Source organism: Solea solea, chromosome 11 (assembly GCF_958295425.1).
Source record: "Solea solea chromosome 11, fSolSol10.1, whole genome shotgun sequence".
In the NCBI taxonomy this organism is placed as follows: domain Eukaryota; kingdom Metazoa; phylum Chordata; class Actinopteri; order Pleuronectiformes; family Soleidae; genus Solea; species Solea solea.
The window spans coordinates 10,775,382-10,803,029 of NC_081144.1; the positions used below are offsets into that span (position 1 = coordinate 10,775,382).

The 27,648-nt window shown below is 41.8% G+C and overlaps 1 protein-coding gene across 2 annotated transcripts in view; it reads left to right on the forward strand.

Moving 5' to 3' along the window:
- lama5 (laminin, alpha 5) overlaps positions 1-27,648 on the forward strand; it is a 73,479-nt gene that overhangs the window by 43,478 nt on the left and 2,353 nt on the right. The window contains exons 13-74 of one of the 2 annotated variants that reach the window (XM_058643255.1): positions 512-649; positions 928-1,062; positions 1,318-1,452; positions 1,644-1,781; positions 1,869-1,921; positions 2,066-2,165; positions 2,267-2,319; positions 2,558-2,663; positions 2,756-2,855; positions 3,090-3,246; positions 3,988-4,126; positions 4,868-5,010; positions 5,120-5,223; positions 5,826-5,979; positions 6,097-6,260; positions 7,016-7,124; positions 7,399-7,496; positions 7,593-7,806; positions 8,151-8,277; positions 8,414-8,553; positions 8,914-9,029; positions 9,114-9,325; positions 10,038-10,239; positions 11,291-11,435; positions 11,521-11,661; positions 12,211-12,372; positions 13,786-13,893; positions 14,522-14,605; positions 15,224-15,454; positions 15,612-15,725; positions 15,820-15,950; positions 16,067-16,147; positions 16,322-16,536; positions 16,902-17,002; positions 17,217-17,400; positions 17,921-18,061; positions 18,175-18,326; positions 18,449-18,559; positions 18,779-18,890; positions 19,732-19,905; positions 20,131-20,327; positions 20,410-20,526; positions 20,657-20,811; positions 20,969-21,098; positions 21,204-21,306; positions 21,469-21,582; positions 21,907-22,089; positions 22,235-22,386; positions 22,486-22,662; positions 22,853-22,992; positions 23,170-23,329; positions 23,811-23,944; positions 24,128-24,293; positions 24,516-24,650; positions 24,949-25,100; positions 25,296-25,428; positions 25,560-25,703; positions 25,795-25,925; positions 26,026-26,193; positions 26,493-26,622; positions 26,719-26,873; positions 26,964-27,153. In XM_058643255.1, coding sequence (XP_058499238.1) covers positions 512-649; positions 928-1,062; positions 1,318-1,452; positions 1,644-1,781; positions 1,869-1,921; positions 2,066-2,165; positions 2,267-2,319; positions 2,558-2,663; positions 2,756-2,855; positions 3,090-3,246; positions 3,988-4,126; positions 4,868-5,010; positions 5,120-5,223; positions 5,826-5,979; positions 6,097-6,260; positions 7,016-7,124; positions 7,399-7,496; positions 7,593-7,806; positions 8,151-8,277; positions 8,414-8,553; positions 8,914-9,029; positions 9,114-9,325; positions 10,038-10,239; positions 11,291-11,435; positions 11,521-11,661; positions 12,211-12,372; positions 13,786-13,893; positions 14,522-14,605; positions 15,224-15,454; positions 15,612-15,725; positions 15,820-15,950; positions 16,067-16,147; positions 16,322-16,536; positions 16,902-17,002; positions 17,217-17,400; positions 17,921-18,061; positions 18,175-18,326; positions 18,449-18,559; positions 18,779-18,890; positions 19,732-19,905; positions 20,131-20,327; positions 20,410-20,526; positions 20,657-20,811; positions 20,969-21,098; positions 21,204-21,306; positions 21,469-21,582; positions 21,907-22,089; positions 22,235-22,386; positions 22,486-22,662; positions 22,853-22,992; positions 23,170-23,329; positions 23,811-23,944; positions 24,128-24,293; positions 24,516-24,650; positions 24,949-25,100; positions 25,296-25,428; positions 25,560-25,703; positions 25,795-25,925; positions 26,026-26,193; positions 26,493-26,622; positions 26,719-26,873; positions 26,964-27,153 — 8,690 coding nt within the window. Of the gene's footprint in view, positions 1-511; positions 650-927; positions 1,063-1,317; positions 1,453-1,643; positions 1,782-1,868; positions 1,922-2,065; positions 2,166-2,266; positions 2,320-2,557; positions 2,664-2,755; positions 2,856-3,089; positions 3,247-3,987; positions 4,127-4,457; positions 4,588-4,867; positions 5,011-5,119; positions 5,224-5,825; positions 5,980-6,096; positions 6,261-7,015; positions 7,125-7,398; positions 7,497-7,592; positions 7,807-8,150; positions 8,278-8,413; positions 8,554-8,913; positions 9,030-9,113; positions 9,326-10,037; positions 10,240-11,290; positions 11,436-11,520; positions 11,662-12,210; positions 12,373-13,785; positions 13,894-14,521; positions 14,606-15,223; positions 15,455-15,611; positions 15,726-15,819; positions 15,951-16,066; positions 16,148-16,321; positions 16,537-16,901; positions 17,003-17,216; positions 17,401-17,920; positions 18,062-18,174; positions 18,327-18,448; positions 18,560-18,778; positions 18,891-19,731; positions 19,906-20,130; positions 20,328-20,409; positions 20,527-20,656; positions 20,812-20,968; positions 21,099-21,203; positions 21,307-21,468; positions 21,583-21,906; positions 22,090-22,234; positions 22,387-22,485; positions 22,663-22,852; positions 22,993-23,169; positions 23,330-23,810; positions 23,945-24,127; positions 24,294-24,515; positions 24,651-24,948; positions 25,101-25,295; positions 25,429-25,559; positions 25,704-25,794; positions 25,926-26,025; positions 26,194-26,492; positions 26,623-26,718; positions 26,874-26,963; positions 27,154-27,648 lie in introns of both variants that reach the window. The other variant, XM_058643256.1, reaches the window with a different exon arrangement.

Sequence of the window (27,648 nt, forward strand, 5' to 3'; positions counted from 1 at the left end):
AACCATTTCGAAGCACCTTTTGACACTAGACAAAAAGAACATATGTCTATGTTTTAATCACATATTAACAGCAGTGCCCTCACTCAAAAACATTAAACAATATCAGGATATATAACTTAAAATTAGAAGTCTGATTTCTTGTTTGAATATGAATATCTAGTTTACACTCACACACACACACACACATGGGCGCACATGCATACATGCATGAGATACACTCAGTCAAAATACAAGTGCACAAACAGAGCCAGGAATCCCAGGCACTTCATTTGTCTGTTTGCCACCCAGGAGTAAGCAAACAAACACAAGCACAAACACACACACACACACACACACACACTGCTGAGTAAACAACATTCCACAGAGATGTGTTAATCACTGTAAATATTTTTACTTTTAACACCTCAGTCAGTCAAGCTGATAAACACACAGACGACTGTCTTTAAAAATACTTTCTGTAAAATGAAATATTCCTCATTTCCTGGTCCAAACTGTGTTGTGTCCTTTCCAGCCTGTCAGTGTTCAAGTCCCGGCTGTCTGGACGGGTCATGTGACTTTGTGACTGGTCACGGTGTGTGTCGGAGCGGTTTCCAGGGTTACGAGTGCGACCAGTGTGCAGCGGGCTACTTCAACTACCCACTCTGCCAACGTGAGTCATCTCTGTGACCTCTGCTCTTTGTCTGTGTCTGTCTTTGCATTTGAAAATAATGCAAGAGAACAACCTGTTATAATATAGAATATAGAATATATATATGGAATATAGAAGCAGTATATTATATAGTCAGCATTTCAATATAATAAGATGGTAGACTATTAAAAACCATTTAAATACAATGTAACAATCTTATAACTGAAATGAATCGCAGTAAAATCATAATTTATCGACTGACATGTAATGATTAGGTTTCTCTCTCTCTCTCTCTCTAGTGTGTGGTTGCAGTTCAGTCGGCTCTCTCCCTGAAGTCTGTGATGCATCGGGTCATTGTCTGTGTAAAGCAGAGTTTCAGGGACCTCGGTGTGAACAATGTAGATCTGGATTCCACTCCTACCCCAACTGTCAAGGTATACACTTTTACACACAACACTATAGAAAGTCACTTGTGCATCTGTTGCTGCTAGTTCACACAAAAACAAACACACATTAACTCACATGAACACACACACGTGGTAACAGCTTTATCCACCTTTTTATGAAGTGTTGTGAAGGGTTCCTGGTGAGTGCATAAATACTGTGTCATTAATCCTGGATTTGACTTCATTTCACTTTTGCTCACGTTTTGTTTCCGTGATGACATGTCTCGCTTCCTGTTCTCACAGAGTGCACCTGCGACCCTCGCACCTCACTGGACACCAGCTGCACCACTTCAGGTCACTGCCACTGTCGGCCTAATTACAGCGGAGCAACATGTGAGCAGTGTGCGCCGGGTTACTATGGATACCCGACCTGCACTCGTAAGTTGTCCTTCTAGTCCTTCGAAAATGTTGCACTTTTAACTTCATTATATTCGTCTGATCATTGTGTGACTTGCACAATGACAAATCAGATGAAATAGCATTTGTACACCAAGGTTCCAGGCCCCTTCACAAAATACTCTATGACATCATAGCATACACCAATCAGTGCACTGATGTGTCTGTTGCAGCCTGCCAGTGTTCTGCTGAAGGCTCTCGCTACACCAGCTGTGACCAGGTGACGGGACAGTGTGTGTGTCTGCCCAATGTGCTGGGACTGAGGTGTGACAGCTGTGCACATGGAGCTTATGGCTTCCCCAACTGCCAAAGTAATTACCCACACACACACACACGGATACAGAAAGTCTCACATCAACTTTACAACTAACTGTTTTCTCTCTTTTTTTATATTTAAGTTGGCACCTGTCATCCTGCTGGTTCTGTCCAATATGTGGTACCACCACCAGTCGTATGTATTTATTTATTTATTTATTTAGTACAAGAAATTGGTAAATTAAATTCCATAGTATCCTCCCGCTGTAGTTATGTCATGTTTTATTTTCACTATAAAATAATTAAAGTCATTGCTTAACTTATGTATTTCTTCACTCAGGGTCAGTGCGAGTGTCGTCAACACGTGGAGGGACCAGCCTGCGACAAATGTAAACCTCTGTACTGGAACCTGTCTCCTGATATGCCTGACGGATGCACCAGTAAGTTATACTGCAGACACACACGTGCACACAAACCTTACATGTCTCGCTCACGAGAATGTCAAGTGACGAAATGTCTGTGTGCCCGATTTGTCCTGCAGACTGTGAATGCCACATCGCAGGGACACTGAGCGGTGTCGCAGAGTGTGCACAGGTGAGCAAGTTCGACGGCGCTCCTTCCCTCTGAAATCTGACCTTGAAATTTCGTTGTGCAATTTCATTTGTATAATGACAATACAGATCATTTCATTTCAAATTTCAGACTCAATCACAAATATTCACAGATGATATTTATGAATTTGTGGTTGACATGAACCCTTGTTGAAACTGTGTTTATTCCACGTAGCCATGTTTCCATGTCGTCAAACTAATATCCATCTTGTGTGAGACAGGAAACGGGTCAGTGTCACTGTAAACCCAACGCCTGCAGTGGAACCTGCTCGACCTGCAAAGATGGCTACTACAACCTGCAGGAGCACAGTTACTTTGGCTGTCAGGGTAAGAGTTCTTCAGACAGAATCACACACACACTGCACGTTTCCCCTAAATGTTTTTTATTGCATGTTCACATTTGTGCATTTTGTGTTCAGGTTGCCAGTGTGACATTGGGGGTTCTGTGGGTCAGTCGTGCGTGGAGAGGAGCGGCCGCTGTACCTGCAGACCCAACGTGGAGGGAGGGAGGTGCAACCTGTGAGTTCAGACAGCAGCTAAGCAGACCTAAGAGGAATTTCAACAATCAATGTTCATGCATTGCACTTAAATACATTAGTTGATATGGCGATATGTGGTGGGAAAGTAATTAAGACTGCATTTCCTGTAATTTCTGTTTGTCAGTCCACCTCTGCATGTTGTTCATCTTAAACCAGATTATTTCAGTTTGAACCCTTATATTGCCTGTATAAACTGGTTCTTCTGCTCCTGCAGACCTCGTCCCGATCACTTCTTCCCAGACCTCCATCATCTGAAGTTTGAGATTGAGGAGGGGACCATGCTGGATGGCAGACCGGTACGATTTGGCTACAATCCTCTGGAGTTCAAAGGCTTCAGCTGGAGAGGTTACGCTCAGATGTCCCCAATCCAGGTAGGAACTTCTGTCACCTTGTGGCATGGTTATAATTGCCTCAGGCATTATTTTTGTTTTTTTGATATATCACCTTAAAATGAAATGGCTTGATTAATTTCAGAATGCAACCAAGAAACATTTAATGAAATGCTTTTGTTTACTAATGTGTATTGTTTCATAAACAATAATAATATAGTTTTATATTCCTTTATTTAATTTGTTGGATTTATTTAATGTTTTGAAAGTGTGTTTTATTATGTGATGTGCTGTTTAAATTTCTAGATAATGATGTGACTGTGGCCCATCTTTTATACTTTCCCTGGTTCTCCTGCATGAACACTGTTGTGTTGGATATTTCTCTCTGGTGAAAAACTTCTCTGCATGTATACATACCAAAACCTCTGTGAATGAAATTGCTTACATAAGTTACCTTCAACTTGTTTATCAAATGTTCAAGCTACAGGCGCATTATGAGGAGGCCATTAATTTCTCCTGAGCTCTTGTGGATGTTTGTGCTGTGAAGTGAAATATGTCGGGTTGTGTTTGGGGTTAGAATTTTATTGTAAGTGTTTGCTTCCTTGCTTTGGGTTCTTTGGTGATGGATGCTTTGGTGAAGGCCTTTCTTATGACTTTCTCTTTTTGTGTTGGTGTTTTCTCTGTCATCCCTTTCTACCCGTCTTCCTTTCCTCCCTCGTGCTCCCTCCTCTCCATGTCATGTACCGACCCTGCCTGTTGCCTTGCTCTCTGGTGCCTGGGTAGTCCAAAGTATTGGTGTCGGTGTCGGTCAGCTCTCCCGACCTTTTCCATGTGGTGCTGCGTTACGCCAACTGGGGGGGTTTGGCTGTTCGAGGCAGGGTGTGGATCATAGAGGATGGCTGGGACTTCCGCTGTGGTAAATGTAAGTGCTGCGCTGGGACTAACATGACTCTGTTTTTCCTCTTCCTCGTCTTTTAATTTCATCAAGGACAAAAGAAGATGGCTTCCTCTGTTTTTTTTTTTTATTATTCCCTGCCTGTCAGATGAGACAGACCATGGAGGAGTCTTTGTGATTGTTGGTGGTGGCAACTTTCTCTGTCTTTTTTCACCTTCTAGGGCCACAGATCAGTGTGAATTTCAGGAATTTAAGACAAAGGATTTATATTTATATTTCATATCCTCCACATTTCCTCTTCCTCTCTCCCATTTCGCCCTCCTCTCCCTCTTATCCCTTTCGGACCCTGACTGTGTAGACCGCAGTGAAGCTTCAGGTTTATGTGAGTGAGGCAGACGTCTATCTGACTCGTTTCATACTCAGATATGTAAATTCTGAGGGCACCACCTCCAGCGGTAAAATAACGGCCTATCAGATGAACCGCAAAGGTAGGTCTCCACCTGTCACAAGAGAATATATATAAATATTCATAAGAGTATGAACATTTTTCAACTTGAGTCTTAATAAATAGTGAATTAACTTTTTATATTAATGAAAATGTGCATTATAACTGTATTTTAAGTGTTTTATGACTGTTTCATGCTGTTTCCTAAGTTTTGAAACTGTATTTCCCTCAAATGTGACTAAAGTATTCATCTATTGTCTCCTCTGATTGTGTTTCACTGTCTAATACTAAACATGGCTGCTGCGTCTGTGCCTCTTTTCCAGGTTCAGAACAGTCCAAACAGATCGTCTTTGCTCCGAGTGTAGAGCCAACCTTTGTCAACGTTCCCCAAAATAACTTTGTGGAACCGTTTGTGCTGAACCCAGGAACCTGGACTGTGGTTATTGAAGCTGAGGGAATCCTCCTGGTGAGAACCATGTGTTTTTATTCATGTACAGACATGGGTTTTCACTGTAAACTTGACTCTTACTTTTGACACTGTTAGCGCCTTCTTTATCCGCTGTTTCTACCTTCAGGATTATTTAGTCCTGCTGCCCAGTGCCTACTATGAAGCTCCCATCCTCCAGATCCATGTGACAGAACCCTGCACGTACAGCTCTGTACCTGACGCCAACCAGAAGTAAATATTAAGCATTTATATAGCATTAACATATTCCTAAGTAAAAAAAAAATCAACCAATTAATGACTGACAGAAAATCAAACCATAGATCTAGCTCATACTTTTGTTCATCACCATTACCCTTTTGTTTTTAAATGCCTAACTGGTGCTTTATGCTGAACTAAATGAAGAAACATAGACATTAAAAGTAAACAAATTTGTTTCCCTAAACAATTTCCTTTTTTTAATCCACAAATTAACAATAGAAAATCACCTATTAGTATCCAAACAATAGTCACATGAATTTCGTGAAGCACTAATGAGTATGTGTTTGTGTTGTGTTGAATGTAGTGTTTTATTTTAGTTCATCACACCTACTGATTTGAACCAATTTACATACAATGTCTGAAATCTGAAACTTTGCCCACATACATGATGAGCACAAAAACATCCTCTTACTCTTACCTTGGCATCATTATGAGGAACTTCAGTCTTTATATAATTGTGAAGAGACTACATGAATCATTTATTAATAAGTAAATGAATAAACCGAACAAAGACAGCTGTCCTTTTAGCCGGTCTGTCCTCTCTAACCTCTTTCTGTCTGTCTGCCTGTCTCTAGCTGTCTGCTGTACAGATATCTCTCTCTGGACTCCTTCCCCTCCATCTCTGGCAACGACGCCAGCTGCCGCAGTGACAACCACCTGCCACGTCCCTGCCCAACTGAGAGGGTGACCCCACGTCACCCTGACATGGCTGTCTGCAGCGGCTACGATGTAAGAGAGTGAAGTGTGATATTGAGCCGGCTGATGAAATACAAACTAGGAAAAAAAAAAAAGCTCAGCATGAGCAGCAGTTTAATGAATAAGTGTATTTTCCCTTTTCCGCTACAGATCAGCGTCGAGCTGCAGACACGCCTGCCGGTTCCCGGTGATTACGCTCTGGTGGTGGAATATTCCAGCGAGGAAGAACTGCCACAGACTTTGTCTCTTGCCATTAACATGCCGGGATCACGGACACACCACCACAGTGTCACCCTGCTGCACTGCAAATACAGGTGAAAAGATGCCTGTGGCCCCAGTTAAATCGCAGAATAGGCCATTTTTACAGCAGCCATTTTGTCATGTTTTAGCATGAGAAGCACATGTGTTACTGATGCTCTGCTCGGTTCGTGTAAGTTTGGACAGTGAACAGCAAGCATGCACCCTGAAGTTGAAGCTACCAGGCATCAGCCATCATTAATTTGATTATTCACATCTGTAAAGTTTGACACTTTTCTGCACCTGGAAGCTGATTTTGGGGATAAAAGCAACATTGGAACAATTATCAGAGCTGTAAGAGGAATCCCATTGTAAATTCTGCCGATAGATAAATAATGCTTTGGATACACAAGAAAGACACATACAAAGAATCATTAATATTTGTTATATTTATATTAGATAATTTTGTGACACGTTTAAAATGTACAGAATGTGAACAAATATTCCACATTTATTTGAAGAAATATGACTAGAAATTGGAGAAAATCTGTTTTAACAAATGCCTAGATAAAGCAACTTGTGCAGGATAGCAGATACAAAAAATAAAATGTCAGCTGTGGGTCATATGACACTAGGTAGTTGGTTTTAGGGCAGTATGATAAAAGACCAGGTGAAGGTGTTGAAGTGTATTCTATAATTACTGTGTGTTTGTGTGTTTTTACTGTGTGTGTGTCTGTGTGTGGACTCAGCTGCTTCCCAGTTTACTGGCACTGTCTGTGCTTCATCTAGTTTGTCAACAGCTATTAATTACTGTGTGTCTATGTGTGTGTAGCTTCCTGTGTCGAGTCGTGGCCATTGATGCACAGAACAGAGTGGCCATCTTCTCTCTGCCCGCCAACGTTGAAGTTCAACTTATTTCTGACCGCGCCAGCTTCTTCCTGGTGAGAACTTTAATCCGAGTCACTTGATCGAGTGCAGCATGGTTTTAGTGTCATAATCATTTTAACAATCATTTAAATAAATTCAATGTTTAGATCTATTAAAATGTTGATCTGAACCACATTTTTGTTCACGTTTTAAAAAAAAAGTAGTAAATATCTTTTAGGTAAATGATTAAAATGTAGATTCAGTTGAACATTGTTTAACCTAAAGACCAAGTGGACTGATTAATATATTCTTCTGTTAAAAACCAACATGTGACTGTGTTTACTGCAGCACAAAGTTTACTTGGTTCCTAAAGACCAGTTTACTATGGAGTACATTGAGCCCAACGTCTACTGCATCAACACTCATGGGCAGTTCTCACCTGACAGGTAGAGTAACACAGGTTCATATGCATAAAGAAAACTGCATGATATGCTGCATCACTGCTTTTTTAACCATCATTTCTCCCCCCGGTCTCACCACAGTTCCTCCTGCTCTCCATCACGCTTCCGCACCCCATCAGACTCCCTGGTCCTGAAGGATGGACAGAGCTCCTCCACACAGGAGCCCATCCTGGCCTCCCCGGCAGCAGCTCCTCCTCTGCCCTCCGACCAGAAAGATGAGCCAATCTGGACCGGAGGAAACCGACCTCCTTTTGGAGCGGACAGCAGCGACCACATCCGTCTGGACTCGGTGCAGGTACGAATGAGAGGATAGAGAGAGAGAGTTGCTTCAGTGCTGCAGATATGACGTCCTGCATAGACCTCGAATACATCATCATCTGAAAAGCGTTTTGTGCATGTGAAATTGGAAATAGATATTGATTAAATATCAGATTGGTTATGACCCGACACTATCTACACAATATTTAGTATATCTAGTGCAGTTCCTGATCAATGTGTGCCTGTTTTTGTTTTCACTGTTATTCAACATCAAAATCTGCACAGTGCACACTTGTGTCCTGAGTAAGTCACCTGCCAAGTGTGTGTGTTTGTAGTCATTCTTTTATCCATGTTCTTCTCTCTCTTCGTCTATTCACCCAGAATGCAGCAGTGTTCTCAACTCGTGTCCATGCTCTGGGGCGTTACGTCTTCATCCTCCACTACCATCAGCCTCTCCACCCATCCTATCCTGTGCAGGTCTACATTAACGGAGGACGAATATGGCAAGGTAATGATACATTCCCAGAATCCACAAGTCTTATGGTTCTGAATAAATTAGATAATAAGTAAAAAAAAAAAAAAAAACAGTCTGGAACATTTGAACAACTGTTTAGGTAGAGATTTTACTTCTGTCTGTGTTTTAGGCCATGCCAACGCCTCCTTCTGTCCCCACGCTTATGGCTGTCGTAATGTCCTGATCTCTGAGAATCAGATCATTCTGGATGTGACAGACCACGAGGTCTTCATCACAGTGCAAATACCTTCTGGCAAAACTCTGTGGCTGGTAAGTCTGACTGATAAACCTCCTCATTTTACCCTCCTTAGAATTGTGTTTTTCTATTGTTAAAATTGTAATGCTCTTTACTGTTTTCTCTTGATCACTGACTTTTTTTCTTCCTCCTCTGTGTCACCATTACATTTATATTAAGATATTCATTTCTGTTAAAATCCGGTCTCATGTTATGCTTAAAGCTCCAGTGTGTAACATTTAACTATTCCACCCTGGAGCTTTAAATTATTTTCTCTAGAAAAATAAACCACATTTTTAAATACAGAACTATCACCAACCTATAAAATGTTAATTCAGTCTGGTTCACTGGAATTCAGATGAAGAATGTTGCGTGATGTGCTTTTTTCTCTCCAGGATTATGTTCTGGTCGTGCCTCAGGCGAGCTACAGCTCCAGCTACCTGAATGAGGAGCCTCTGGACAAATCTTATGATTTTATCAGCAACTGTGGCCAAAACAGTTTCTACATCAAGTCAGTGTCTTTGCAGGAGAAAGCTTGTTACATACAAATGAGCCATTTTATAACGCAACTGACTCTTCTTTTCTCCCCCTGCAGTCCCACCACCGCCTCAAAGTTCTGCCTCAGCTCCGCCGTCTCTCTGTCGGCCTTCTTCAATAACGGGGCGATGCCATGCGCCTGTCACGAGGTCGGAGCGGAGAGCGACACCTGTGAGGCGTTCGGTGGTCAGTGCCACTGCAGACCCAATGTGATCGGCAGAGACTGCTCCATGTGTGCCACAGGCTACTGGGGTTTCCCCAACTGCAGACGTGAGTTTCTGATCAGCCGGCACAAGTCAACACGTAATATCACCAGAAAAACCAATACAATTAAACATTAGACTGATATCTATATGTGAACATCATCAGTGAGACAACTTGTAACTCCGTGTATTAAAAGATGGTTCACACTGATTGCTGATTAAGCCGATCAGCACCACACTCTCACTCTCTCTGTGTTTTTCCCAGTATAGCAGTGTTCAGATCTTGACGGCGTTATTGACGGCGATATTCCGGAAGTGATTTATTTTATATTAAAACAGATGAAAACAGTGCACTAGCAAATTGAGACAGCTGCAGACAGGTTGGAATGGGACTGGAAACACAAAGAAGCGCCACAAAAAGTTTCAAAAGTGAATTCCATTGCTTACAAAACCCAGTCATTCAGCACTTTGACAAGATAAATGTTGCATATTGCTGTAATGTTACATCGTTTTTAAACAGAGGCCAAACAATGACAGTAACAACAACACAAATCACCAAATTGTATGCACTGCAGCTTTAATTTCACGTGTTTCACATGTATTTATTTCCCTGTAATGGCTTACAGTATGCTACTGTCCTGCCACAGTTTCATAATGAACACATTTTTAACTTTGTGTTAAATATTTTAAAATGCTCCTTGCCTTGCATAGTATATAAGCAATAAACGGAGGATGTTTATTTCAATGGATCCTGTCATGTCTTCTTGTCTTTCCTGCAGCCTGTAACTGTGGTACGAGGTTATGCGAACCTGTGACCGGTGATTGCATCTGTCCTCCACGCACCGTGCGCCCTGAGTGCACTCAGTGTGAGCCCCAGACTTTCGGCTGCCACCCGCTGGTGGGTTGTGAGATCTGCAACTGCTCTCGGCCCGGCATCGTCGCCACTGATTCCAGCTGTGACACCCTCAACGGCCAGTGCAGGTAGGATCTGATCACACTTTTCCAGCTCAGTATCAGATCAAGCTGTTTCAGAAGCAATGAGAACAATAAATTTTAGCTTCTCCTTTTCCTCTCAGTGTTAGAGTGTTTTTATCCAGGAGCCATTAACCATCCCCTGCTTCCCACACTGCCACCGCTGTGTGATTTAACAAGCTTAGCTCTCAAATGTCAGGCCTCTGTTTGGGAATACCTAAAAAGGCAGTTAATTCCTGCCCGCTTTGTCTCCTGACGTGGTCTTGGCTTCAGTTCTAACACGGGGGTTGATTGCCCCTGTGTTTGGCCAGCTGTACTTGCCAACTCTTGTCTGACTTTGTGAAAGCGTCAGATTTTAAAACATGCTCTTTCAGTCAGCCTTGGTTTTCCTGATGACTGACAACATCCCAGCAGCTGTCTGTCCTCATCCTCATAATGTCTGCCTCCCTTAATCCTCTTTGAAATGTTTTCATATCATGATAACTGGGCTCTTCTGATGCAGTTTTGTCTTCTGGAGCTAATTGCACACCCACAATGCTTTTACTCTGTGGAGGCTGCCAGGCAGCTATTGTTGTGCAGCTTACATTTATCAGAATTCATCGTATTTCTCATGGTTCTTAGGATGGATTGTTCTCTTCTTCTTACACCCATTAGGAATTTAATTCACTCAGTCTTTTCTTCCAATGATCAAAATGGAAAACCGTACATCTGATGCGTGGATAAACGGAGTGACCTATAATACTCAAAGAGAGGAATGTGCCAGCTTTGTCTTGACAAGACAAGGATGCAAAGCTGAAAGTATTTCACTGCCTAAAGGCTTTTCATTATTTAAGATTCCAGTACCTGACATTAACATACATACACATGCATTCCGCAGGTCTGTGCAGCTTTCTTAGACACTGCATTGACTAATGCAGTTAAATGCAATTAAATGCAATTAAAATCTTATCCCTAAACTTAGCTCCTAAGAAATTGATTTCTGCCTCATTACACACACACAATATCTGTTTATCTGAAATGACAAATAAAATGTTTATATATTTGTATAACTTTTTTATAGATGCAAGAACAACATTGTCGGCCGTCAGTGTGACCGCTGCGCCCCTGGTTTCTACGGTTTCCCGAACTGCAGACTATGTGACTGCAACGAGGCGGGAACAGAGGAGGAAGTGTGCGACTCCTTCACAGGACAGTGTCTCTGCAAGGTGAGACAACACACACACACACACACACACATGTCCCTCTGAACCCACAGTGTGTGCTCACCTGCTGTGTGTCCTTCTCCTGTAGGAAAACGTCCAGGGTCCTCGCTGCGATCAGTGTAGAATTGGTACATTCCACTTGGACCCAACCAATCCAAAAGGCTGCACCAGCTGCTTCTGCTTCGGAGCCATCGATCGCTGTCGCAGCTCGGACAAAAGACGCACTGAGGTACTTCAAGTGAAATGAACGGGTGTTGATGCAAATCAGAAATCGACATAATAATACATAAAAAGTCATGACACAGTTATCAGAGAAAGAGGATGATTCTAAATCCTACAACAGTATCAGTGTTGTCAAAAACAAGTCTCATATCAAGTTTCACTTTTTTTTATCAGAGACTTGGTGCCACTGAGGTTCTTGAAGCGAAAACCTCTCTGTAACTCGAGCTACAATTTACTTTTATTTGAAATCATCAATCATCGTTGACATGTTTTATGCATAAACTGTCATAAGATGTCAGCTTCCCAGAGCCTGAGGTGATGCCTATAAACATCAGTGTTGACCAAACATTGTTCAACGTTTTGGTTTAAAAAAAAAAAAAGAAAAGTGCTACTTTCTCTTACTCATTCAGTGCTGATAGGTTTCTGTGTTACACAAACTTTTAATTTCCATTCTGTTCTCACCTCTTTTATTCAACTCAGTTATTTTCCTTATCTCTTCTAATCAGTTGAATGCCATGAATATGGAATCATACGTTCACTCTGCTCTCCCCCGTAGATCATGGACATGGAGGACTGGGTGCTGATCGGCGCTGACAGACAGGAAGTCCCAGTGGCGGTGTATCCTGGTCAGGACCTTGTAGAAGCCGACCTCAGTGATGTTCCTGACGTCTACCAGGATCTCCACTGGTATGCGCCGAAGACTTACCTGGGAGACAAGGTAAGACTCGTGCCGTCTCCCGTGAGCAGTAATAGATGTACTTTGATCACATGACAAAGACAAAATATAACATTTGCACACTTTGTACATACAGTAGGTTTTAGTTTTAAGATGTGTATGATTTTGGATAAAGTGAAAATTGTACTACTATCTTTGAAAAATGAACAAACCTTTAAAGGTCCAGTGTGTAAGAATTACTGACATAAAACAGTCAGACAGCAGAGTGTACCAAACTCATTTTATACTTTATGGGCATTCCAGTCCATTCATTTTCCGTCATTAAGTCTAAATGTTACACATTGGACCTTTAATCTTTGAAGGAAACTTTTTCTGCAATCTAGGAAGGAGTTTTTGTTTCCCAGAGACAATGATCGATAGTCTCGCCGCTTTTGAAAACACTGCCACTCTGATTACAGTGCTGAAATTAAATTCCAATTTATATATCAACAAGTCAGGCGTGACCAGACGAATAAAGGAATGTATCTTCATTTTCAAATACCCTTAAATCACTCTTATGTGACCTAAGATCTGTCCGATTACAAACACAATGAATTAATTGGGTTTTTGGGAAGATAGTATTCAGAGTCTTTGTACGAGCATCGATTTTTCAACCAAGTCGATGCACTGAGATAATTCAAATTACCATGTCCCTTTAGTCCATACAACAGTGTTTATTATTTTGGACCATGATCGGTAACTACATTTTCTTTGTGTTCATTTTTAAATAGAATTTACATGGATTTAAAAAATAAAAAGAATAGTGATTTATAAGAAAGACAGGAAACGGGGTGAGAGCGTAATGGAGGAGCGACATGGTTTAAATGTTGCTGCAAGCTGAAAGTCAAACCAGCATAGATTTCCTGCCCAATGTGTATGTGCTATGTGCTCCAGACTAACTAAACTATCAGGTGTAGGTGAATTCTCCTGAAACTAAAACAATAAAAAATACAAATGTGCACAAGCATACACACAAATGTAGCCCTCATCGCTGATCTAGAGGTTCAGACGGGGTGTTTGATTACAGATTACGGAGATTATGGAGTATTTCTTCTGAGTATTTGAGTCGACAACCTGCATCAGTCTGGAGACGCTTTGATTTAAAGCCCAGACCGAGTCCTGTTATGCTCCATAAACCAACTTCAAATGTCAGCTTTGCCAAAACCTGCATGATCACCGCAGTGGTACAGAGATTTTATCTTTCATGGGTAAATCGCAGACGTTGGATCTTGTTTCTGTTTGACTGTGCAGTCTGAATATGATCCATTGTTGTCTGGATTAAATGCAATAGCGTGACATTAGAGCCCTATGTCTGCTCTTTCTTTGTTGCTTTTGTTGTTATAGTTTTTTTTTTTTTTTTTTTTAATAAAAAAAAATTAAATTATTTCCCCCCGAAAACTGACAACTTTTTTCCAGGTCTCATCATATGGCGGTTTCCTGAGGTATCGTCTTCACACTCAAACCATGAGAGGTGATGTGTTGTCTCTGCCTGCAGAAGCCTCCAGGCCTGACATCATTCTCAAGGTGCAAAACACACACAAACAGACACACACAACTTTATTTGTATGTCTAAGTCAGGACACATCATTGACATAATGCATTCCTTACCCCATCCGTAACTATCTAAGTGCCTTATCTTAACCCTTACTCAAACCTTAACTTAAACCCAATTCTAAATTGTCAGTTTGGGGCACAGACAAAAAGTCTCCACAAGGTTTTTACGTTTTTTGGACTTCACAAAGGTTTAAATACAAGTATGTGCGCACGCACACGCACACACACACACACACACACACACATACAGACATACAGGTTTGCACAACTATTATTCTTAGGACATCCATTCATTTGGAAACCTAACCTTAATCATAACCAGAATTCAAATCTAAGCCCTAGACTTCCTCAGAAATTAGGTTCTGCCTCTTTGGGACCAGGTTTTGGTATCCATGAGGACTACTGGTCCTGACAAGATCAGTGTTTATGCCAGAAAAGGTCCTAAAGAGGTAACACATTCAAGTGAAGACACACACTTAATCCCTGTTTCTCTGCCAGTCTCATGCACAGACATATGCTGTGAAAGCATGAAAGGATCAATGGATGCTTTGTCTCTGTGAAACATAACTGCTCACGTGATTTGATCATTGTCCTGCAGGGAAACCAAATGACCCTGGTGTTCATGGAGAGAGAGTACTCCTCACCCGAAGAGCCTCACCTGGGAATCGTTCACATGGTCGAGGTAAAAATCATCTTGTCATGCAAACGTGTTGCTGTAGCTTCACATGCCAAGAAATTTATGTGACAGGTATCCACATGACACATGATTTGTTTGTTATAATTTGTGGTGTCGATGACTGGAGGGAACTCTATTATTTCATTTCAAGACATTTGAATTTGAAAGCAATTAATAGTGAAGATTTTCAATTTTGTTGACATTGCATCAAAGCTCACACTTTCAATACTGTAACAGCTGGTCTATGTTTTTAATGGCTGTACATTAAGCCCAGAATTAATGTTCAGTCTGGATATATGCAGTTTTTCATTTGTTTTCATTTGAACCTCATATGAATTGATTTTTTTTTTATGCACATACTTATTAGATGAATCAAGACTTATATATACGTATGTAACATTATATATCATAATGTATATGTATATAATTCTGTACCTATTATGGTATTAATGAAATTAACCTGTAAATACAAGACCACATGCATTAAAAAGGAGAGATTATAGGATTCCTTCAAGACATCAGCAACGGGAAAATCTTACATTTCCTCACTACTGATAACTGAGTATTTGCGTGAGTGTGTAGTATCCATAGCAGAGCTGATAACATGAATGTCTCTCCTCTCAGGGAAGCTTCCGTCACGCTCAGACTGGTAACTCTGTGTCCCGAGAGGAGCTGATGATGGTTCTGGTCAGTCTGGAGTCCCTGCAGATCCGAGCCATTCACTCACAGTCAGCTCACTCCGTGTCGCTCCGCGGTGCCGTGCTAGAGGGCGCTGAGAACCTGCCTACCGGTCGCCATGCCAACAATGTGGAGATCTGTATGTGTCCTGCCAACTATCAGGGAGACTCGTGTCAGGTGAGCACACAGAATGACAAAACGTTGTTATATTTTAGTTTTGAATGTACATGTCATGTAATAATGTCATTAGTTGATAAAATGACCTAATTCAGAAAATGATAATAATCAATATAAACGCCCTTCATGGCCTTTTTGTCCTCTCTCCTCCTTGTAGAAATGTGCTCCTGGTTACTACAGAGACACCATTGGTCTGTTTCTGGGGAAGTGTGTTCCCTGTAACTGTAACGGACACTCTGACCTGTGTCTGGACGGGTCTGGAGTCTGTGTGGTGAGCATCTTCCTCAATAAACTTCATCCTCGGCCAATAGAATATGTTGCTGTAGATGAGTCACTGTCTTGTTTTTTTTCTGTCTGTCCATCAGAACTGTCAGCATAATACAGCAGGTGACCACTGTGAGAACTGTCAGGGTGGTTTCCTTGGCAATAATAGTGTTGACGGGCAGGCGGTGTCCTGCTCTAGTTGTCCATGCCCGCTGAGGGTCCCATCCAACAAGTTAGTACATTTGACCCTTTTTTCCCATTCATGTTATCATTCTCACTCCGTTTTATTGGTACCACTATCATGTCGTACAAGTACTTCATTGTGTCTTTTTGTCATTGTGTCTGTAGTTTTGCAGAAGGTTGTTTGCAGAAAAGTGACAGGATGCAGTGTCTGTGTATGCCAGGTTATGCTGGACCAAACTGTGAAAGGTAAACAACACTTCACCCCCTTAAACTCAAATGCAGAGCAAAACTGCCTCCAGATATTCCGGTTACAGCAGAATCTACAAACTCTTTCTTAATTGCTACAGACCAGAAATTAACTAACAGTTAAAAGACAATTTGCCGCTGCTGCATGACCTCAAATGTCTGCCTCTTACACAGGTGCGCCCCTGGTTTCTATGGAAACCCCATGGTGCTCGGCAGTAGGTGCCAGACGTGCCACTGCCACGACAACACCGACCCCAACATGCTTTTCACTGACTGTCACCCGCTGACCGGGGAGTGTCTGAGCTGCATGCACAACACAGCCGGACCTCACTGTGAGATCTGTGCTCCCGGTTACTACGGCGATGCCGTCACTGCCAAAAACTGCACAAGTGAGTTCAGCTTTTCATTAGAAACATCTAAGTAGTTATTGAGTTATCGATAATCAATATAAAGGCCAGTGCTTCACGCACTGCATGTATATGTATGTTTTTTTTATTTATTTTTTAATTTATTACACAACCTCCATTTTACCTGGTGCCTTGAATCTTTTTGTCTGTTGCTTTCAATGACAATAAAGATCTATCATCTGTCTGATGATTCCAGGAATTACAATACTGATCAATACAAAATACAAAAAGGAAGTTGTTTGATTTATTGCATTTGTTTCATTCAATTACACACAGCCTGATGGTTTATATTTAAAATGTTTAATGGCAAATTAAAAAGCAATGTGCATTGTGTTTTTGTTTCCCAGAATGCAACTGTTCTCCATGTGGCACTGACAAATGTGACCCTCACACTGGACAGTGTCGCTGTAAACCAGGAGTCACTGGACTGCACTGTGACCGCTGTGAGGTGAGAGGGTTTTTAATAAAGCTTTTTTTGTGTGGTTCATGCAAACATGATTTATTTCAATGACTGTCAGGTTTTAGGATGAAAAGGGTTTATCTTTCATTCAGGAGCCAAACAAAGACATTTTTTTTTTTTTTTTTACTAAATTTGAACTTTGATTGTGACTTTTTAGCGTTTCTCTGTCTGCTGAGTCTGACCTCTGAACCTTTTTCCTCAGGACGGCTCATTTGGCTTTGACTCCTGCTCTGGCTGTCATCACTGTGACTGTGAAGCCTCGGCAGCCCTCGTGCAGCCGTGTGACCCTCAGAGTGGTCAGTGTTCCTGTCAGCCCGGAGTCAATGGACCGAAATGCAAACAATGTGCCCCTGGATTCTGGGACTATGGACCCAAGGGATGCAAGAGTGAGTTAATTCAATAGAATTCATAATGCAATCATGGTTTCTTATTGTTAATGTGCCGCACTGATTTAATATTGTTTCTCAGTGTAAATGTGTTTTTTTGTTTTTAAAATCAACCTTACAACCTACTCATTTCACAAAATGAGTAGGTTGTAAGTTAGTTCACTCCTATTTATGTATCTTTCTGCAAAGAACTACAAGCCACTACGCCGTATGCTCCAGTGACATCTTTCATTTTACTGTTCCACATGTTCGGACAGTTTTGCTGCCACCTCTGCTTGGAATACTCTCCAATCTGAACTCAAAATGACAAAACTAATTGAATTTGATTCATCTTAAATGACAGATAACAGGAATCTGTATGTTCCCGACTCCTGCTGTCAACTTGTTGCACTTTTAAACCACTGTTTTATTTAAATGTCTTGTTTGTAATATGTTTCTTGTATTTGTGGTATTTATTAAGACAGTGGGGTTTTTTTTGCCTGGTGAAATAAAAACAAAAAATATCTCCCTCACTCTTCAGAGTGTAATTGTAGAGGAAGTCGCTGTGACCCACGGACAGGAGAGTGCCGTTGTCCTGACGGCATGACCGGAAAACAGTGTGACACCTGCACTCAAAAATATAGTGTGGCTACAGAGGATCACCATAGCATGCACTGTGAACGTGAGTTTCTCGCAACAACAACAACAACACAACTGTTTGTTTTTAATCGCTACAAAGAAATGAAATGACTTCATTTAATGTCTGTTAATTTCTTTGTATGTTCATTCTGGCAGCATGTGACAGCTGCGTCATCGTGCTGCTGGAGGATCTGGACAAGATGAACAGCAACTTCAGCTCCGTGGCCGGTCTGCTGAGCAGCCTCAACGCTAGTGCCATGGCCTGGGCTCAGCTGGACACTCTCAACAAGTCTGTGGAGGACACGGCTGTGAGTTTTCACACACACACACACACACACACACAGAAAATGTTTAGCTGCTTAGGTAGTGCATCTCCAGTAACATAATCTAATCAGGTGTTGATGAACTAAATTTTTTCTCTGATTTGTAGCGTGCTATCGAGAACTACAACAATACCCTGGATGAGAGCAGGAGTCGGGCCGACACGCTGGATGCCGAGATCGTGACTATCAATGATGACATTGATGTCCTGCAAGACAAGGTGCAGTCACTGCACAGACACTCACCTGAAATCCCCTTTTAATGTGTAAATGTGCAAGTCTGTATCTTTCTGTCATCTTTTTGTTACTTGCCCGTATCCTAATTGCCTATAAATGTATAGTTACTGCTGGATAACTGCTAGATAGAGGCGCAGAATTTACCTACCGTGTTTTATTTATATTCTGTTTTTATTGAGCACTTTCTGCTCTGGTGGTTTCAGGCAGCAGCGATGGCCGACAGGGTTGAAGGCCTGAAGAACAGCACCACCAACACGCAGCAGAGGGCGGAGGATCTTATGCAGTCTGTCACAAACCTGACGATGGATATCAACGGTAGCTAAATATGAATCCATTCTATGGTTTATCCATCATTATCAAAAAAGTAATCATTTAAATATTGTTATGAGGTATGAACATAATCACATTACAAAACTACAACACATTTGTGTTGTTGTTAATATGCCTTTTGGATATACAGTGTATCCAAAAGGCATTAGAGTGCGGCTCGTCCGAAACCCGACTGAGCCAGAAGGGATATTGGCTGAAACGGAATTGAACCTTTATTTATGGTGATGGGAGGGGAGAAAAAGAGAGGGAGGGGAGTGTCTGTGTGTATAGGTGCTTTGTCAGCACTAGATGTGTGTGTGTGTGTCTCTCTCTCTGTATGTGTGTGTGTGCACGCTGCCGGCAGTCATTGAGGAGTCAATGCGTCATAAACGCATTGACTCCCCCCCCGTCATAAACATATTAGAAACATTGGGTCAACTTACTACTTATTATCACATATTTTTACTCATTATACATCTATTTATTAAAATGTACACCTAAATTCACCCTATTGTATTCTATGTTTCACTAAAATAACTCTAAATTGCGATGTTAATTGATTTGAACAAACTCGACCAAGAATTATTTCTGGATTTTTGTCCAAACCCAGCCTTGTTTGCCGGGTCAGACTCTGACTGTACACATGCACTGCTCTACTGTGCTTGTGTGTGTTGAATTTTGTTTTGTAAAAAATGTATTTTGTGCTTAAAATAAGTCTAAATCTAATGTATTAGGGGGAAATGTAAGTTAAGAGGACTTCTTTTACTGTATTGTCTTACGAACAACAACACAAACAAAACTACCGACCAGTTTATTAACGAAGTGTGGTGCTTTCACCCTTGAGCAGATATCCTGCTGAAGGTGAACAGATCATCACTGAACAATACGGAGGTGGAGCAGGATTTTGACGAGAGGGAGAGGATGATGGTGGAGGTGCAGGCCATGCTGAGGGAGATGAGCTCCAGGAGCTTGGTGGGACAGAAGAAACTGGCGGACAAAGAGAAGACTGAGGCAGAAAAATGTAAGTTTATTATGAGATATGGCGTGACTCCTCCTGAACACTTTCTTTTGACAGTCTATGTATTAAGATGTGGCCTGAATTCTGTACTAAACTCAATTGAACCAATGCAAACTGACAGTTTTTTCCACAACAATTCAAAAGTTCAATTAAAATTCAATAATTAACCTCCAGAGAAGCTGTAGGTGTGACCACGTCCTTCAACTCTGAGTCCTCTTCTTCTGTTAGTGTTGGATCGCATAAACAAGCAGTTGGCCAGTCGTCAGGGAGAGAATAACGAGATGGCCAAGGCCATCAAAGACCGTCTGAGCCGATTCCACTCGGAAATGATGGACCTGCGAGACGCCTTGAACGAAGCTGTGAACAACACGGCCAGAGCAGCGGAAATCAACAATGTCAATGAGAAAACACTGGAGGACAACAAGGTAAGCCAGAGATCGTCATGAACGGTCAAGAGAGTAGACGACAGAGAACAAAATTTAACCTGCTGATTTGTTTCCCATTCAGAGGAGGATAACTGACCTGCTGTCTGAGCAGAAGGAGGTGTACGACCAGTTAAACATGGCCGAGGATGATGTAGCCCAGGTCAACGATCTGCTGTCCATGCTGCACGATTCCAAAGAGGTTAGAACAATTTCAAACAGAGATTTGGACACGCACAGTGAGAAGTGTGCCCACATCTCTTTGGGAGACCTTCCGGTTCTGTGTCACGTGTCCTCCTTCTATTAAACATTTGAAACATTTGATTCTTCAGGAGTATGAGCGTCTGTCAGCTCAGCTGGACGGTGCCAGGACATCGCTGGCAAAGAAGGTGCAGGAATTAGCTTGGACTGAATCCAAGATCCCGCTAGTGGAGCAGGCCGAGAAACACGCGGCGCTGCTGAACGCTCTCTCCATGAACTTATCCAGGTGAGAGATAAGTTAGATCTGAGACCAAAGTGCTGAACGCTGTGGTGACGTAAATCATCACATGTTGGCACGGGAGCAGATTTGTGTTTGTGTGATTTCTCTTTGCGTTACAAATTAGACAAAACAATACAAGCGGTGTGTCTTTCTTTGTCCACAGTTTGGTGGAGGAAACTAAGAAAGAAGGACTTGTAGATGTGACGCAAGCCTATAACAAGATTGTCAACAGTATCAAGGAGGCAGAGGAGGCTGCCAAGATGGCTGACAAGGCTGCTAACGCCACAATGGAGGTACAGAACAAAATACGCACATCGATCCTTTCACCTGTTTGAGCACAACTTAAACATTTGCTTTTAGTTTGTTTGTTTGCTTATGATGTTGGTTTATATGTACAGAATATAAAAGACCTGGACCTCAGTCAAATCGCCGATTCTCTGAGGAACCACAGCATGGATCTGAAGGACGAAGTGGAGGAGCTGAAGGAGGAGCTTAACAACGGTAACCACACAATGCTGCATCATGTTCCTTCATTATCTTTCTGTTGATACACATAATAATGAAGTGGATGTCACACAATGAAGTGAAAGCATCACTTTAGTGTACAGTTTGGTTTGTTTTAGTGGTTATGGTGCTTAATGGGGTTTTTTGTCTGCTGCACAGAGCTGAAGCCTCAGCTGGAGGAGGCTGAGAAACGACTGGATGATGCCAAGACCAAACATGTGCTAGTGATGAAAGATCTGGAGACAATTCAGAACACCCTCAACTTCACCACAAGTATGAACATTTCTCTCTCACACACTTAACATTTTGCACAGCGATTCTTCTTAGGACACTGTATTGTCCTTCATTTATTTGGACGGCGTCAACAAAGCCTTATCCCTGACCTGAACCATAACAATTCAAATTTTAGCCCTAAATGTGTCCAGTTCCTCAGAAAAGGTCCTAAACAGAGACACAGAGACTTGACACAACACTGATTGTTGGCTGTTTTAAAAAACATCACTCTCTAAAAAATATGTAAACGTAAATTTACACTACATTAGTCTAGACGGGATTTTTCTCTTAATATTTTCATCTTACTCTGTCTGCAATGAACAGATGTGAGTCAGGAGATAAACGAAGCAAAGCAGGCGGCGGACGTGGCCAACACCACGGCCACCCAAGTCAACGATGCCCTGCGTCCCATCAAAGAGCAGCTGGACCAATGGAAGAAGAACTACGGAGACGTTAATGCCACCAATGACGACATCAACAAGGCACTGATGGAAGCCAACAAGACTGGTAGGAGCTTTGAAGACGGGTGTGAATGTATCACTCAAGAGTATCCCTAAAATAAATAATGTGCAATAGTCATGAATACCAACAAACTACTACAGTATTACTAAACATAGAGCAAGTCACTTATTGAAACTCCTTCCCTGTTTAGTGCAAGAGCTCGGTACCACTATTCCTTCTCTACTAAAGAAGTTGGACAGACTTCAGAAGACTTCAGACTCCATCCAGATGCCAACAAACATCTCTGAGAACATCAACCGAATCCGACAGCTCATACAGCAGGCGCGCAACGCTGCTAGCAAGGTACGCGTAAAATAAAGTAGTCCCTAAGAACGACTGAAAGATATTGAATATTTCCTTACAGTAGCTGATTATGGGTTTTTTTTTCTTACTTCCATCCAGGTGAGCGTGCCGGTGAAGTTTAACGGAGAATCCGGTGTCCAGGTCCGTACTCCACCTAACCTGGCTGACCTGGCTGCATACACCTCTCTGAAGTTGTACATCACTCTGCCCGAGGCAGCAAGGTCGAGACGACACGGCAACAACACTCGACAGTTTGTCTTCTTCTTGGGCAAGAATGTAAGCGTTACTCCTTACTTTTTATCTTACATTTCAGTTTATTTAACATCTCTGTATCACTGTGATCATGATGTGGTAGTAGTACATTCATTTGCCCAATCTATTAAAGAGTTCTGTGCATGGATATACTGTAGAGTGGTGAATCTGCATTGGTTTTATAGTTTCATTATTATCTCTCTGGTATTTGTAGTCCAGCAAGGAGTTTCTGGGCATGGCTTTAGATGGGAAGCGGCTGCATTGGTACTTTAATGTTGGAGGAAAAACTGCTGAGGTGCAGATGCCCGAAGACGTCAGAACTGATGGAAACTTCAACAGCGTTGTGTTGGAGAGGTAAGACACCACTTGCCGTCCACTTTTTTTTTGTTCATGTGTTGTTAGACCAATGTTACTTAACTTTAAGTAACTTTTTTCACAGTATCAGTCTCGTGTGCTTGTGTCCCACTAGTGTTCATGTTTATTTCACCTGATTTTATAAGCATATCTACTTCTGTGTTTGTCTGACTGCAGGATCCTCCAATATGGTCAAATGTCCATGTCCTCAGAAGCCACTGAGGGAGACCAGACAGTCACTAAAACCCACGTGGAGGCTGGAGGAGATCAGGGGCTTCTCAACCTCTTGACAGACGACACTGTCTTCTATGTGGGAGGTTACCCAAGAGATTTCGAAGTAAGCCGATTAGAGAATTGTGTGCTCCTGTCAGTTCATGGTTGGACTTAGATACACCCTTCAGTTATGAGAGGAATCCTTGATTCATGTTGGACCATTGACATTACAGTTGTGGTGTCTACTATCACTTTCCAGCTGACGTTCATGTTTTTGTTCAGTCAGGAGCTGTAAAGTGAACGTCTGTGCCGCAACTTGGTTTAGTCATTAATTAATCTCAAAATGTAAATAATGTATTCTGATATACTAACTGTAATCAGGGTAACTATAGATGCTGAAAATATGATTAGGAATAAAACAGTACAAAATATCCCCCCCCAATATGCAATGGTATATACATTTAAAATACCATAGAGTGGAAAGTATTTCACTTAGATAGATAACTCAAAGATTAAGGGTTTCAGACTGCTGTAAATTGAAAACATGTGAGCATCTATATAAAGTGTCCATCATTCAACTTTGTATGTTTATTTTCTTTTTCCAGCCCCCTCCCATGCTCGCACTGCCTTTTTTTAAGGGATGCATCGAGTTAGATACTCTGAACGAGGAGGTGCTCAGTCTGTACAACTTTGAAGAAATCATCAATCTCAACACCACAAAGGAGAGACCTTGTGGCAGGTCAGTGCACAAACCTTGCAACTTGTCGTTCCTTTAATGCACTTGTAATCTTCGTCTCTTTAGTCATGTGACTTCTTTGGTGTTTTGTGAACTCTTATTCACATTCCCTTAATCTTCTTAAAACAAGTTTCTAAATATTTGCCATTTGTTTTCCACTATGTCACTCGTGATTAACCCATGAAGACCTAAGCCAGTGCTGACTCAGGCCTGGGTGAATGACGCAGCATTCTTCGATGGTACCGGCTACGCTCAGATCACCTTTGCCGATGAGTCGGCGCGCATGCAGCGCTTTGAACAGGAAGTCAAACTGCTCTCACAGAAGGGAATACTGCTCCTGCTGCAAAACGGGGTAAAGACATTCATCCAGTCAATAAGACATTTATTTTTATATGTCTTTATATTCATCCTTTTTTATTGTTTTGTATCACTTTCCATTGAATTATTCACAATAGTTATTCAAAGAGTTGCCAGTTTTTAACCGTAAATCAAATATCACAGAACAGTTCTATATCTTACTATACTGACCGAAATGCTTTCTAATTATTTTGTCCATGTCTCTTTTCTCCATCAGAACCAGTTCCTGTGCATGGCGGTGCTTCATGGCAAATTGAAGGTTTTCTACGATTTTACCGGTGTTATGGTGGAACTTGAGCCGAAAGAGCCTGAATCAGATTCCCTAATGGTCAGCGACGCCAACCCCAAAACTGTAAGTCTGTCTTTCCGTCTTATGTGTGTGAATTTAAAACAGTTCCTTATTTAGGTATCCTCTGCTGCTATATTAAAACCTATTGCACATTATTTGTAGTTTCTGGATGTCTCATTTCTATTCACAATCTGTTTTGAGTAATTAAACATTTCCCTCGTGTCACATGTGTTCCACGCGTTATCTCTATATATCCTACCTATTGTCTCGATTAAAAGCCATTTTTACTGTCATAGCATACTGTTAATAAGTTTTCTGTTTGGTTTTGTAAATGTGTGCCTTGATGTTTTCTATCGTGTAGCTGGAGATTATCATCCTGCGTGCCAGTCCAAACCGCGTTGTAGTGAGGAACAACCGTGTCAGCCTTTACACCCACCAGTTCACAGAGAGCATCCCTCCATTCAGCAGCCAATATTACCTGGGAGGAGTGCCACAAGACAAGATGCCAGAGAAGTAAGTGGCACACACATAACTCTCTCATCATCTCCTTCTCCTTCAAAATACGTTTTGATAAAGACCAAACCAGAACACAAAAATACAGCCAAAGTGTGTTTGTTGAGTTCTTCTGTTTCCATCAATTAGGGACTTTATTTTTAACTTGTTCGATAGGTTGTTTCAGTCCGCCTTTCTCTCTCTCTCTCTATCCAGGTTGAAGTCATGGTTTCCTAAGCAGGGTTCTCTGAAGGGCTGTTTCAGGAATGTGAAAGCACTTAACTCTCATGTCGACCTGAAGAGGACTAAAAGCTCTGGAGTCAGTTTTGGATGTGACAGTGACCTTCTGGTGAGAAAACGTGGTTCATTATTCAGCTTGTATAGAATGGAGTAGATGCAGAACTGCTTGTACGTGTACTTGGCTATTGCTGTTCCTTTAAAATCTTTTTGTCCTGACCTGTTGTGCTCGTGTCCATGCAGGTGGCTCGCGAGGCTCATTTCTCCGGTCAGAGCTACCTGGATTTGGCTTTGACCAATGTTCCCAGCCTCAGGGACAACTTCTATGCCAGCTTCAGCTTCAGAACTGACCAGAAGGAAGGACTCATGTTCTACCACCAAGATAAGGTTAGACTTGGAGATTCCCAAAATCGCATATGGTGTCTTGTACTTTCAAGATCTTTCCACTCATTAACCCGTGGCTGTTGAATCTCCACAGGAAGGAGTGTGTCAAGTGTTTTTGCGTGACGGCCACGTGGTTGTGAGAGTGGGCAACAGTGAGATTGCGACGCAGAAGATGTACAATGACGACAACAGCCACTACGTGTCTATCTACAGCAACACTGTCGGGTAGGGTAACTGTACTTAATTCTGCAAAACACCACGTAAACCGCTCATGTGCCCTTTTTGTCCCTGATAATTAACGGAAAAAAAATAATTAACTTTCCAGGATCCGTCTGTACGTAGATGACATGCTGGAGAAAGCGAAAGCAAGTACCCGTTCAGACAAAATGGGACGTGCAGCACTTGTCACAGGAAGCAGCACCTTCCTTGGAGGAACGCCTGACCAAATACTCAACAACCTCACTGGATGTATAAGCAATGTTTTCATCAAGAGGTGAGCGAGAGGCCAGGAGGAGCAAAAACATATATGAAGCCATCAAACAATAAAAAATCATCTTAAAAATGTGGTTTGATTCCCAAACATTCCATTAGTCTTTAACAGGTTGTATTATCCCAGGCATTCTTCATTACCACAGTCCATGGTTTCAAAAATGAAACTGGCTAATTTGTGTAGAAAAGAATTTTTAAAAAATGCTGAAAGTTCTGAATTCATTAAATCTTGATATTCTCACTTGCTGATGAGTTTAGTTTTTGGGCTCAGTTTTAAAATATGTTTATCCTTATCTTCTTCAGGGAAACGAGTCCTCAGATGGTTTTGAATCTGCTGAAAGTTAAGGAAAATGTCAACGTCCCCCTGAGTTGTCCCGCTGCCTCAAAACCTCAGCAGATTGTTGCTGCGCAGCCCAAACACAACAAACCTAAGGTAAAAATTAAAAACAACTCATGGTGCAAAGACATAACGAACTGATATGACATTTTACCTGTAGACTTACTGTACATACCCTGTGTTTAATTACAGGGTAAGAACAAGAAGCCATCAGGGTCTCGCACTCGTAACACCAGGGAGTCCTGTCAGAGCGAGCCGTCGGACCGAGAGATCGGAGCGACTCACTTCAGCGGCTCCACTCACAGCTACCTGAGATATGACTCTCTGCCCAGCCTGCTCAGCTCCATGTGAGTGTCAGTTTAACTTTCATCTCTGGTTGTTACAGATTACTGTTCTGGAACTAATCATCCTCGCTCTCGCTCTCTCTTTCTCTGTAGGCCTCACATCTCTATGTCAGTGAGGATCAACTCCTCTGATGGTCTGGTGCTTTATGCAGCTGGCAGGCGTACAGGTGCGCTCATGTCTCTCAGGGTCTCAGGCGGCCACCTGCTGCTCCTGTTGGATGGAGGGAAGAGAAAGGTCAGCCTGCGCAGCCGCAAGAAGTACGACGACAACCAGTGGCACACGGTGAGTTGGAACACCACATGGTTTAGGTCAGGGATCAGCAAGTTAATGTGGCCGAGGGCCAATTTCCTTTTAAGCAATTGAATATTGGACCAAAACATTCATTCATGTTCATCAGTCAGAAACAAAAACCCACGTTTGATGCCTTAAGCTAACAATAATGTTGTCTTCAATTATATTATATTATATTATATATTATATTTATTGTGCATCATTTCAATTTTGAGAATTACTGCTTCTTTTTTGAGCCTCACATAGTTTTGCATGGTCAAAACTATTAATAATAACAGGGATGGAAATATCCAACAGTTTGTTATAGCACATCCTTGAGTGATGTGTTCAATATCATCTAGTGGTGAAGAGCTTGCCCTCCTCACTTATTAAAGGAAGATACTTTGGGCTCAAAAGACAGAAAGACGTTTCACTAACTCATACAGAAGCTGAGGTATTACTATGGCCTCTGTTCAGGTCTCATTTTAGGGTATCAATGGGGCATTT